Here is a 13134-nt window from a genome sequence, read left to right on the forward strand (position 1 = left end):
TGGCACAGCCTGGGATATGGCATGGAGCCGTGGGATGGGTCGGGTTGGAAGGGACCTTAAAGGGACGTCCCCTCCGGGCGCTGCCCGCCCATCACCGCCCGCTGCCCCTGGGGGCCGCAGTCCCCCTGCGGAGGCTTCGTCCCGGCCGTGGGTTGGGGTTGGGGATGGGGATGGGGTTGGGGTTGGGGACAGGGCCCACCCGGCTCCTGCCGGGACCTGCCCCCAAAGCACGTGCAGAGGAACCGGGTCCCATTAAAACCAGGTTTAGGAATCGAGCTTCTGGGCAGACTGAGCCATAGCCTATAGCCTGACCCGCACCCTATAGCCTGACCCGCACCCTATAACCTGACCCGCACCCTATAGCCTGACCAGCACCCTATAGCCTGACCCGCACCCTATAGCCTGACCCGCACCCTATAACCTGACCCGCACCCTATAACCTGACCCGCACCCTATAGCCTGACCCGCACCCTATAGCCTGACCCGCACCCTATAACCTGACCCGCACCCTATAGCCTGACCTGCACCCTATAACCTGACCCGCACCCTATAGCCTGACCCACACCCTATAGCCTGGCCCATAACCTACAGCCTGACCCACACCATATAGCCTGACCTGCACCCTATAACCTGACCCGCACCCTATAACCTGACCCATAACCTACAGCCTGACCCATAGCCTATAGCCTGACCCGCACCCTGTAGCCCTGGTGCATAACATATAGCCCTGCTCTACATCCTCCAGCCCTAACCCATAACCGGTAGCCTTACCCATCGCTTATGGTCCTGACCCTCACGCAGTAGCCCTGGCCACTTCCCTATGGCCCTGGCTCATATCTATAGCTTGACCCATACCCTATAGCCCTGGCCCATAACCTATAGCCCTAGCTCATAGCCTATAGCCCTGGCCCATAATCTATTGCTTGACTCACACTATAACACTGACTCATACCCTATAGCCCTGGCCCCTAACCTATAGCCATAGCTCATAGCCTATAGCCCTGGTCCCCTCTCTATAGCTCTGGCCCATAACCTGTAGCCTGACCTACACCCCATATTCCTGACCCCCTTCCTATAGCCCTATCCCATAGCCTATAGCTCTATCCCATAGGCTATAGCCCTACCCCATAGCCTATAGCTCTATCCCATAGCCTATAGACCTATCCCATAGCCTATAGCTCTATCCCATAGCCTATAGCTCTATCCTACAGCCCTATCCCATACCCTATAGCCCTACCCCATAGCCTACAGCTCTATCCCATAGCCTATAGACCTATCCCATAGCCTATAGCTCTATCCCATAGCCTATAGCTCTATCCTACAGCCCTATCCCATACCCTATAGCCCTACCCCATAGCCTACAGCTCTATCCCATAGCCTATAGACCTATCCCATAGCCTATAGCTCTATCCTACAGCCCTATCCCATACCCTATAGCCCTACCCCATAGCCTACAGCTCTATCCCATAGCCTATAGCCCTACCCCATAGCCCTGACCCACCCACTGTATCCTGCCCCATAGCCCCCGCCCTGTCCCCACCCCACACTCCCGGCCCCCCCCGCCCCCTCTGGCCACGCCCCTCAGCGCCCCCTCTCCTCGGCGCCTCTAGCGGCGCGGCCCAATCCCGTTATCCCGCCGTGCCTTCTCCTCGCTCCTACTGGATGAGAGCGCTGAGCGGCGCGGCGCAGAGCCAATGGGAGCTGGCGCCGCGGGCGGGGGCGGGACATCCTGCGGGCCGGGCCGCCGCCGCCGCCGCCGCGCCGCTGCCCGGTGGTGCCCGCGGCCTCCGCCGCCCGCGGCCGCCATGCCGCACAGCTTCAAGGCCGGGGACCTGGTGTTCGCCAAGATGAAGGGGTACCCGCACTGGCCGGCACGGGTGAGCCCGCGGCGCCGCGCGGGGGGCACCGGGGGCGGGCGGGCAGCGGCGCGGGCCCGCTCCGCAGTGGAGGTGCCATAACGGGACCGGGGCCGGGGCCGGGGCCGGGCCGCGCTGCCCCGGGATGGGGCTCGGTGGCGGCGCCCGACGTGGGGCGGACGGAGCGGACATCCCATAGCGGGGCTGGTGCCGGGAGGAGGGCGTGGTGCCGGGCCCGAGCATCCCGTACCGGCACGGGAGGGGGCACAAGGGGCTGTGCGGGACCCGGTACCGGGTGTCCCGGAGCGGGAGGGGGCACAACGGGGTGTGATGGACCCGGTACCGGGTGTCCCGGAGCGGGAGGGGGCACAACGGGCTGTGATGGACCCGGTACCGGCTGTCCCGGAGCGGGAGGGGGCACAAGGGGGTGTGCGGGACCCGGTACCGGGTGTCCCGGAGCGGGAGGGGGCACAAGGGGCTGTGCGGGACCCGGTACCGGGTGTCCCGGAGCGGGAGGGGGCACAAGGGGCTGTGCGGGACCCGGTACCGGGTGTCCCGGAGCGGGAGGGGGCACAAGGGGCTGTGCGGGACCCGGTACCGGGTGTCCCGGAGCGGGAGGGGGCACAAGGGGCTGTGCGGGACCCGGTACCGGGTGTCCCGGAGCGGGAGGGGGCACAACGGGGTGTGATGGACCCGGTACCGGGTGTCCCGGAGCGGGAGGGGGCACAACGGGGTGTGCGGGACCCGGTACCGGGTGTCCCGGAGCGGGAGGGGGCACAACGGGGTGTGCGGCACCCGGTACCGGGTGTCCCGGAGCGGGAGGGGGCACAAGGGGCAGTGCGGGACCCGGTACCGGATGTCCCGGAGCGGGAGGGGACCGCACCGGGAGCTGCCCTGCGATGGGACCGGGCGCTGCCGTGGGCGGCCTGCCCCCAGCACCGCACTGGCCCGGGGACCCGGGGTGAGAATGGGGTGTTCCGAGCGGAATGGGGGACCCCGCTCCCCGTGCTGGGGTGGGGGCTCAGCGCTGGCGCTGCTGGGATGGGGCCGGGCACCCCGATGGAAGCACCCGCGCAGGATGGGGGGTACCGGCATGGAGAAGCCCCCAGCCTGTGCCGGGGGTCCTGCGTGGGCACCTGTGCAGGGAGGGCGCCAGCGCCGGGCTGGGGGTCCCACACCGGTGCCTGTGTGATGGGGGGGGGTGACCTGGGGGACCTGTGCCCAGGAGCTGTTTGACAGCCCCGAGCCCTCCCGTTCCAGCCGCACCCAGGGGAGACCCTGACCCCCTTGGGGTGATGGTGTGGGACCTCAGCCCTGGTTCACCCCCAGCACCCCTGCCCTGGGGATCCTCCCTGCTGCTGGGGAGGGACCAAAGACCCCTCCTCTCCTGGTGTTCCAGCACCCGAACCCCATAGGGGTGTCCCTCACATCCCTTCCCTTCACCCTCCATCCTCATCCTCCCACTGCCCCTTCCCAGCTCCCTGCCTGGACATCACCCACCCTCTGTCTGGGGGGGGCACAGAGCAGGGGTCTGGGGCTCTGTCCCTTGTCACGGATGGGGGCACACACGCGGGTGCTGAAGCAGTTCGGGGGTGATGGAGCGCGTGTGACCGGGTGACAGCATTGTGGTGCCTGGAGGAGATGCGATGGAGCAGGGCAGGACGTGCTCGCTGGGGGGCTCAGATGGGGCCCGTGGTGGTGCCTGGTGAGGCAGGTTCATGCGCTGAAGGTACCCGATGGGAAGACGCTGGCAGGTACCGGGGAGGCTCAGGGTGCTGGAGACGACGCTGCTTGGCTGCACCGCGCCGTGACTGGGATGCCATCCCCGCCATCCCCGCCGTGCCCGTGCTCTGCTGTCGTAGCTGGGGCCGAGAGGACTCGGTCCCTCCACGCTGCGGCCCCTCCTGCTTTAGCTGCTTGCTCCTTTGGGGAAGGCTCCCCTCCGAAGACCTCCCCAGCACCCCGAGGCTCCCGACCAGGCGGAGCGGACGGACGGGCGCTGGATGAAGACGGGGCGGCCCCGGGGCCTCTCCTGCAGCCGGTCTCCAGCCAGGAAGGACCCTCTGGAGCCGGAGGGGGCTTCCCTTGGGCGATGGATCTCTGGGGAGTAGCACAAGGCTTCCCTGGGCGCTGAGCCCGGCGGTGGAGCGACGACCTCGCGCCGAGCTCATCCACGAGGATCCCTTCTGTTACTCTTGTAGAGATCCCGCGTGTCCGTGCTTGCCTGCGAGGGGACGCTCCGGCTGCTCTCTCTGACCACCCCCTGCTTTGGGTTTCCTTTCAGATCGATGACATCGCGGACGGCGCCGTGAAACCCCCCCCGAACAAGTACCCCATCTTCTTCTTCGGCACCCACGAGACGTAAGCGCTGCCTCGCTCCCCGCTCCGGGCTGCGCCCCCGCTGCCGCCCCGGCCTCACCTCTGCTTTGTTTCTCTCCAGCGCCTTCTTGGGCCCTAAAGATCTCTTCCCTTATGAGAAATACAAAGACAAATATGGGAAACCAAACAAGAGGAAAGGCTTCAACGAGGGGCTGTGGGAAATCCAGAACAACCCCCACGCCAGTTACAGTGCCCCCCCGGTGAGTGCGGCGCCTGCCTCCCTCCTCTCTCTGCTTCTCATTGCTGCCGTGCCGATGTGCTTCCAGCTCCCAGACTGCCTTCCTCAGGGCTGCTTCCCTTCCCTGCCCTCTCCCTTCCTCCTCCTCCTCTGGAGGAAGACGCCTTTGCCCCAGCTTTGAGGTGGATCCGGGCTTGTGCTTTGTGCTGCTTGCCCAAGCCGTGGAGGAGTTCATTGCCACAGAGAACACTTGAGGCTTGCTCAGCTCGAGGCTCCTGCGTGCGAACTGCTGGGCGCTCCCTGCTCTTCATCCATCTCTGAGGTCCTGAGCCAAAAGCCCCTGGGCTGCTCCTTCGGTGAGCTTCAGAGCAGGCCAGGAGATGGCTCTTGGCCGTCAATTGCTTGCGTGGGCATTTCATAGCCATGGTTGTGTGGTGCAATCTCGTGCGTAGCGATCTTCAGAGGAGGCGTCCAACGCGGCTTCACAGGCAGCTGGTCTGAGGAGGCAGAGGGAGGTTAAGGTGGGCTGCGAGGACAAGGGGGTCTGCAGGCAGCTGGGCTCTGGGGCCGAGCCCCTCGGCTGTGCTGCTGCCAGGGCAGGACACAGGATGTGGTTTGAGCTGCAGGAGATGCTCGGGCCCAAGGCTGCAGATGTAGGGGAAGGTGAGGCCATGGAGGTGCCCGAAGAGCTGGAGAACAGCTCCAGCTGGGCTGTTGGGAGGTTGGTTGGCAGCACTTGCATTGTGCAGGGGCTCCACAAGAAACCTCTGGTGAGGGCCCTGCTCTGATGAAAGGACCATAGGGACACCAGTGGCCCCCCCAGGGCTCACCAACACCAACTGCATCTTGAGGCCACACTGCTTGGAGAAGCAGAAGAAGAGACTGAAGGAGAGGTCTTTGTTGGCTTTGGACCCAAGTGAAGCGAGGTGCCGGGATCAGTGAAGGACAAGGAAGCAGGAAGGCTCCAGTGCTGGAAGAATCCTGGCTTTGGGAACACCGACCCTGCCGTGCACGAAGACAGTGAATCAGTCTGGAAGATGGGAGCTTGGATGCGATGTCCTTGCGCGAGGAACCTCCTGATGGGCTGGGGAGAAGTCAGGAGACCTTTCCTACATGGGATCAAGGGAGCAGGACACGGGAGATGCCAACCGGGACGAAGGCTGGTCGCCATGCTGGACTTCTCACGGGGACCTTTCCAGTGGGGAAGGTGTGTGAAGTGCTGTGGGGTGAAGCCACCCGAGGAGGAAGAGGCCTGGTGGCCACCGGAGGGGAACGCTGGAGGCACCGTGAGGGCTGTGGAGGGCTGGGGTCTGCTTGCCCAGGAGGGGTTGTCAGGATGAGGTTTCTGCAGGGTCTTTGGCAATGGGTGCAGGCTGAGCAGGGAAGGTGCTGCTGGTGGTCTCAGGGTGCTGTGTGAGGGGTTTGCTGAGGGTCTCCGTGAAGGGCTCCTAGTGCTGCCCAGAGCCACGCTGAAGGGTTCTGTGCCACACACCTCTGCTCACACCCCTCTGCTCCATGCTGCCATCCATCGCTCGCCACCCTCCTGTGCCCCTTCTCCTCTCCCTGCTCCGCGTGCAGCCCCTCCAGGCCCTAACCCACCTCTTGTCCCCGTGTCTGCAGCCCGCGAGCTCCTCAGACAGCGACGTGCCCGAGAACGACCCCATGGGGGGAAGCGATGCTGGGGACGATGAGGAGGACGCTGCCATGGCCGGAGTCACCACGGAGAAGATGGAAAGTGATGAGGACTCGGACGGAGGCAGCGACCACAGCGGGCTCAAGCGGAAACCGCTGCCTATGAAGGTGGGTGCAGGATGAGGGGGTGCCACGCGGTGGGGACAGGAGGTGGCCTGGTCCTTGGGTCCACCACTGAGCTTCCCTCCACCCCGCAGCACGGCAGGAGGTGGTGGTGAAACCAGCTCCCTCTGGATCCTCCCATGGGAAGTGGGGTTCAGTGCCTGCCTCCTGTTGTCTGTGAGGTGGTGCCGTGGCCGAGCCCTGGTGCAGTTTGCACCCTAGAGAAGCCAGATCTCTCCTGAGTGCCCATGGCTGCTCTTGCGGGGCCGGTCAGGAAGAGCTGGGCCACCCCCTTCACTGCCTTTGTGCTGTGGGTGGAGGGGAATGAGCTGCTCTCATGTTGTCATTCCTCACACACCAGATGCCAGTGGCAAAACGGCCTCGGAAGTCCTCCAGTGACCTGGATCAGGGCAGCCCCTCCGGGACGGAAGAGGAGAACTCGGAATCGTCCTCCGAGTCGGAAAAGAACAGTGACCAGGTGAGAGGAGATTGGGATGTGCTGGTGGGGAAAGGGCTGGAGCATGGCTGGAAGGAGCCTCCCTGGCTTCTGAAAGCATCGTGAGACTCTTCCCTGGTTTTTCCTGTGTTTTCCTGCAGGACTTCACTCCCGAAAAGAAGCCGGTGGCCAGGGCTCCACGGAGGATGCCGGCGGTGGGGAGGAAGAAGAAGGTAAAAGACCCTGAGTCTGTGGTGCTGCGTGAGGGGGGTCTTTGGGGTCTGCACTGCCTGGAGCAGGGGTGCAGGGCTCTGGATGGAGGCTCGGTGCTGGGAGGGACCTGGTGGGTGCCTCAGTGGCCTGGTTGCACCCTGTGCTGCTGTGCTCCAGCCCCACTCTGTGCCTGCAGAAAGTGGAGTCCGCCTCCGACTCAGACTCCAAAGCGGACTCGGATTCGGAGCTGGGGAATGCGACTGTGAACATGGCCAAGTCAGACTCCAACTCGGATTCGGACTCGGATGTGTCTGTGAAGAAGGCTCCACGGGGCAGGAAGCCAGGTAACACTGAGGAGGCCGCTTCTGCCACTGCGGGGTCCCTGGGGGACTGGGGAGATGCGAGGCTCTGGGGGCTCCTGAAGCTCGGGGGCTCCTTCTGCCGCAGACCCCTTCCAGCCCATCTCAACAGCCCTCTGCCCCCTCACTCCGGGGCTGTTTGTTATTAACAGAGGGACAGCCAGGGCTCCTGCTGAGCATCTCCCCGTTGTCTTGCAGCTGAGAAACCCCCTCCCAAGCCCCGGGGCAGGAAACCGAAGCCTGAGCGTGTCCCAACCAGCTCCAGCAGCGAGAGGTGAGACCAACGGGGAGCCATCACCCTCGGGGCTGGGCTGGAGCCTCACCCCGTCCCCTTTGCACAAGGGGTCCAAGCGAGCTCCATCCCCTGCAGTGACAGTGACAGCGACGTGGACCGCATCAGCGAGTGGAAGAGGAGGGATGAGGAGCGGCGGCGGGAGCTGGAGGAGAAGAGGAAGAGGGAGCAGGAGGAAGAGATCCGTCGGCTCCGGGAGCAGGAGAAGGAGGAGAAAGAGAAGAGGAAGGAGAAGGCAGAGAAGAGCGAGGAGGTGCACTCGGACTCGGACAGCAGCGCAGAGGATGAAGTGGCCAAAAAGGGCCGGAAAGGCCGGGCCAAGGCCCCTTCCTCCTCGGACTCTGAGCTGGAGCTGGAGAAAGAGGTGAGTGCAGAGCTGGGCACAAGCAGGCAGCCCATCAGCAACCTGGCAGGGACCACAGGCAGTGGCAGGGACCTTGCATTACACTGAGGTTGCCCATGCAGCCCTGGGAAGGGTTGTGTCCATAGGGACGTCCATGCTTTGCACATGGGAGCTCTCCCCCTGGCCCAGGATACCCATCCAGCTCTGGGTGCAGCATCTCCGCAATGCTCTCCCTCTCACCACATTGTATTTTCTCTGCTGTCCTCCCTGGGGCCTGGGGGGGCATCAGCTGGATGGGAAGCACAGGAAGGGTTGTGGAGGGCTCTCGGGAGCCACACTGCCCATGGGCAGAGGTGAAGTCCAGTTCGTCCCCATGGAGGGGGACTGGGGAAGCAGCACAAAGATGCTGATGTGTGGGAGCACCCACGGGTCAGCCGTTCGGGTGCTGCCTGCTGTTGGAGGACAGCTCCAGGTACCAGGACATTCCCTTTTGGAGCAGCACTCACTGTGCTGCAGGCTGGGTCCTTTCTGCCCCTGCACCCTGCAGACTGGCAGCAGTGGGGTGGCCGCTGTCATTGCTGGCCATGGCTGTGGCATCTCTCCCCCTGCCGCAGGGAGGGCTCAGCCTCTCGCCTGCATTGTTCTCTCCTCCAAGGTAAAGAAGCCAGCGAAGAAGCAGCCCTCGGAGTTGTCAAGGAAACCGAATCAGAAGGAGAAGAGGGGCCGAGCAGAGGAGAAGCCACGGAACAAGTCAGCACCTCCTCCTGCAGCTTTGTCCTTGGGGACGGTGCTGTCGCTCTGCTGCTGCCCAGCCCATCCCTTGGGTGCGGATGGGGCTCCCGTGGAGCTGCCCCGTGCCAGCAGCACCCATGGAGGGGCCAGGTCCCTTCCCTGCTGCCTCCTAGAGCTGGAGGGGCTGGAGGAGGTGTTGGGGGACCAGGCTGAGGAGCTTCCCTGCTGGTTTCCATCTCCTAGAGGGCGATGTTTGGGGCTTTGCCTTGCTGCAGTCACTGGGAGCTGGGCCATGGGGGAGCTGCTGCCTCAGGGCTCTGCTGCCTGGGAGCTGGGATGTGTGTGTGGCATCATGGCAGGGCTCTGGGGTGCACACCCGAAGCGCCATCACCCTCCCGGTGAGCCCAGCAGCGAGCAGGGGCTTCCCATGAGCAATCTTCCCTCTTCCTTTACCTCCACAGACCCTTGAAAGTGGAACGAGGCCGGAAGAAATCCGACCTGATCCCTGAAAGGAGGATGGAGAAGAAAAAGGGTGAGGGCCCCGTTGCTCACCATCACAGGCGGAGAGAAGGGATCCAGGGCTGGTTTCCCCCATCCCAGGGAAGAGGAGGGATCTTTCCCGCAGGGATCAGTGTGGTGGTGCTGGGGCCTTGGCCTCGTGTTGGGAAGTGCAGGGCGTGCAGAGGCATCAGGGAGCTTCCTACAAACATCCCCAACCCCTGCTCCTCAGAGAGGCCCCTGAGGTTGTGTTTGACCTTGGAGATGGAGGAGGAAACCAAGCCCTTGCTGGGGGAGAGGTCCCGTGCTCTGCCCTGGTGGCCTCACGCCACTGAGGTCTCTTTCTTGCTCCAGAGCCCACAGTGGAAGAGAAACTTCAGAAGCTTCACAGTGAGATCAAGTTTGCGCTGAAGGTGGATAACCCGGTGCGTTACCTGCTGCAGGCTCGGCCACCATGGGGGCTCAGCCTGGCTCCCAGCCCTGCGGGTGCTCAGCCTGGCTCCCAGCCCTGCGGGTGCTCAGCCTGGCTCCCAGCCCTGCGGGTGCTCAGCCTGGCTCCCAGCCCTGCGGGGGCTCAGCCTGGCTACTCCTCTTCTTGCCTTGCTGGCTGGCAGGAGGGGAGGGTGCTGCCCCAGGTGCCCATGGGGAGCCTTCCAGGCCCCTTCTGATCTCGGTGTCACCCTTGCAGGACATCAAGCGGTGTCTAAATGCACTAGAAGAGCTGGGCACACTCCAGGTCACCTCTCACATCCTCCAGAAGCACACTGACGTGGTGGCTACGCTGAAGAAGGTAGGACAGAGGCTTCCTCCTCTCTGCAGGGAGCCAGGAGCCTGCTTGGGCCGCCCCAGCCCTGAGCCCATCCCTTCTCCTTCCTGGTGCAGATCCGTCGCTATAAAGCGAACAAGGACGTGATGGAGAAAGCTGCTGAGGTCTACACCCGGTTGAAGTCGCGTGTGCTCGGACCAAAGATGGAGGCGATCCAGAAAGCCAACAAAGCCGGGCCTGAGAAGGACAAGGGGGAGGCGGAGAAGGGGCAGGAGAAGCTGGCAGGAGGGGAGCCCCGCAATGAGAAGGGGGACGAGGAGCCGAGTGCCGGTACCGCTGCTGCGTGGCTCGGGGTGGCCCCTGCTCCGTGCGGGCACGGAGCCATCCGGGGCATCTCCCATCCACTGGGGCCAGGGGCAGGGCTGGCTCTCGGCGCTGCAGGGGTTGGCAGCCCTGGGGGTTAGCTCCAGGCCCTTGTTGCCGGGGTGGGACGGCACTGACCAGGCAGCGCTGGTGGCACTGGGAGCAGAGGGCGAAGCTCAGAGCCTTTGGGTGCCTCTGGGCTGGGGTTGGCTCTGGGTGACTGCTCGCAGGCACCAGGGAGCTGCAGGACCGGAGACGCCCTTGGCTGCTGGCTCCGTGACCCAGAGCTTCCAGCCCCTGCCTGGGGCCGTCCCGGGGATGCTGCAACAGCATTCCCAGAGGAGCTGCTGGGGAAAATCCGCCCCGACGCCTGCTTTGGGCCGGGGGGGTGGAGGCTTTGGGGCCCTGCTCGTAGGTGTCGGGGTCAGGGCAGACCTGGGGTCCCCCCGTGCTCAGCTGGGTGTCCTGTGCCTGGATGGGGACAACCTGTGGCCGTGGGTCCCTGGGATGGATGAGGTTCACGGTGAGGACCTGTGCATCTGAGGCTCTCCCTTCCCTTCAGACTTGTCAGGTCCTGTGAATGGTGAATCCCTGTCCCAGAAGGCTGAGGGCACAGAGGAGAAGGACAAAAGCCAAGGGCTGGGAGCCAGCGAGCTGGAGGCATCCACGGAGGAGCCCCACAACAAGTGAGCATGGGGGGGGACCCCTGCATGTGGAGCACGGCCAGGCTGGGCTCGCACAGGGATGATGGGGGGGGCTCAGGGGTTTCCCAGCTTGGGAATGAGCCCGGGATGCGGGAGAGGGGCTGCAGGGGCTGAGGCCTCTGCTCTCGCCAGCAGCGTGCAGGACTATGCCAAGGCCGAGCGAGCCGTGGTGGAGGATGTGGAGGATGTGGAGGAGAGCTGAGGAGGAGGAGGCAGAGGGGTTGCGAGGGGGAGCCTTCCTCTGCTCGGGTCACTGCACGCCGCGCAGCAGCTGATGTCCTTCGGTCTCGTCCCGTGCCCCGGCCCCGGCGGGGCTCTGCTGGTTTGTCTGTGTTCGTCCCCTCGCTTGGTCCTGTTCTGTTCCCTTGGGCTTGGTTCATTTGGGTTGGTTTTTGGGTTGTTTTTTTTTCCTCCTCCCTGATTTCTCGTGATTTCAACCCACATGAAATGAATATAAAGGGGTTTTTTAATGAAGCCCAACCGTGTGGTTCTTGAGGCTCTGCTGCCCGGGGCTGCCACTGGGACCCCCCACCACCACCCCAGGCCCCTGCCTGCTGGGCAGCAGCAGCTCTGCCCCTTTGCCTGCTCTTTTGCCTCGATCCAAGGCTTTTGTCCATGGAAAACAAGGATGTTCCAGCTCTGAGTCCTCTTTGTGGCCATGCCCCGGCCCCGCTCAGAGGCTGCTCTTGCTGTAACCCTGCCCTGGGGAGAGGTTGGCTCCTTTTTGCTTCTCCGGGGCTGATTTCATGCTCCATAAACAAAACCCAAATAAAACCTTTTGCCTCTTGCCCAATAGGGCAGGGGCAGGCGGGGGGGGTGCTGTGCTGTGCTCAGCCCCATCCTCACGCTATGGAGATGGGGAGGGACATTGAGGGAACCCAGCTCCTGATGCTGGGGATGGCAGATGGGGACAGAGGGCTGCATCCCTGTGCCCCTTGAGGGGCTGGTTAAGCCCCACACTGCCCCATCAAGGTGTAACCCCCCTTGGGCCAGCACCCAGGGGTATTTGGATGAGCTTTAAGATCTCTTCCAACCCGAACCATGCCCTGATTCCATGATTTAAAGGCAGATCCAGGGTCATTCCATTGGTGTTCCCCCACCTCCCCCCTTGCCTTGGGCCGTTGCAGCCCGCATCGTTGCAGAGGGAGCATGGAATAGCACCAAGATATGGACGTGAGCTTGAGCAGAGCCTTGTTGTTGGGTCGAGGAGGGTTTCAACCCTCACCCGGAGCTGGAGCTGGTCCAGGCTGGAGCGCACTTCCCTCTACCGCAGCAGCGGGTGCTGGAGCAGGTACGGCACCAGAGCCGCCCAGGCTTGGGCCACCATCTCCCAGCCTCGGGCCACCATGGTCCCCAGCAGCTCCCGCAGGGACCGTGCCTGCCTGAAGGGGTTCTGGACCTCGCCGATGCTGTGCCGTGCCCGGCGCAGGGCCTGCTGCACCATGTCCTGCAACCGCTGCGCCAGCAGCACCGCGGGCTCCTGCTGCAGCTCCTCTGTGTTCTCTGGGGAGGGGGGAAATGGCACTTTGGGCATGGGGGGGCACACATATGGTGGGGGGTCCCCCCCTCAGATGGTGGCTGCAACCAAGGGGCTGCTAGTGCTGGTCTGGATGGATGGGGGTCCCCAAGCAAAGTGGGAACTTCAGCTGCAGCATCCCAAGAGGGGCACAGGAGCCCACAAGATGGGGCCTTGGTGCTCACCTCCTTTGAGGGGTGCATAGGGCACCCTGGGGCTACAGTGCTGCATCCCAAGACCGTGCCCTGTGGCTGCTGCCACCGGATGGGGTAGAGCAGGGTGCTGCCGCTGCTGCATGGGATGGGGGCAAGGGGGGGCCCTGTTTGCTCCCAGCCTATGATGGGAGCAGCATCAATACAATGAGCAGGTCCTGCCCTTAAGCTGGGGGTGTCCCTGGTCCCACAAGGGCAGGGGCCAGGCAAGGGGGCCTGGGGGGAGGTCGGGGGGCCCTGTTCACTCACCCTCAGCCATGGCGAAGGGAGGCCAAGGCCAGTGTCCTGCGGGTGCCGTGGGGTCCTGGGGGCTCAGCACCCTCCTGCCTCTCTGTTCCAAGGCTCAGGCGCTGTGAGGTCACACAGGGCTATGACATCATCACCTTCCTCAGTGCTGTTTGGGGTCGATGGAACCATGGGGATCCCGCTGGCCCCCCCCCAAACCACAACTCGGGCTCATGCAAAACCAGAGTTTATTGCTTTGGGAGCCGTC

General features: G+C 63.9%; 1 protein-coding gene across 4 annotated transcripts; it reads left to right on the forward strand.

Moving 5' to 3' along the window:
- The first annotated feature begins 1755 nt into the window (after nt 1-1755).
- On the forward strand, nt 1756-11126 carry HDGFL2 (HDGF like 2). Of its 4 annotated transcripts, none has more exons than XM_057418722.1 (16): nt 1756-1877; nt 4141-4217; nt 4297-4435; nt 6034-6213; nt 6569-6685; nt 6805-6876; nt 7053-7200; nt 7414-7489; nt 7586-7871; nt 8506-8600; nt 9044-9114; nt 9435-9505; nt 9769-9870; nt 9963-10176; nt 10772-10895; nt 11046-11126. In XM_057418722.1, the coding sequence occupies exons 1-16, from the start codon at nt 1806-1808 to the stop codon at nt 11113-11115; spliced, it is 1914 nt and encodes a 637-aa protein (XP_057274705.1). In that variant the 5' UTR covers nt 1756-1805; the 3' UTR covers nt 11116-11126. The 4 variants fall into 4 exon arrangements, with proteins under 4 accessions (XP_057274705.1, XP_057274706.1, XP_057274707.1 ...); XM_057418723.1 differs by having other exon boundaries at nt 11049-11126; XM_057418724.1 differs by lacking the exons at nt 4141-4217; nt 4297-4435.
- The last annotated feature ends 2008 nt before the right edge of the window (nt 11127-13134 follow it).

This window comes from Pezoporus wallicus, unplaced genomic scaffold, assembly GCF_028554395.1.
Source record: "Pezoporus wallicus isolate ANWC-B61680 ecotype Strahan unplaced genomic scaffold, APGP_CSIRO_Pwel_v1 contig_14027, whole genome shotgun sequence".
Classification (NCBI taxonomy): Eukaryota; Metazoa; Chordata; class Aves; order Psittaciformes; family Psittacidae; genus Pezoporus; species Pezoporus wallicus.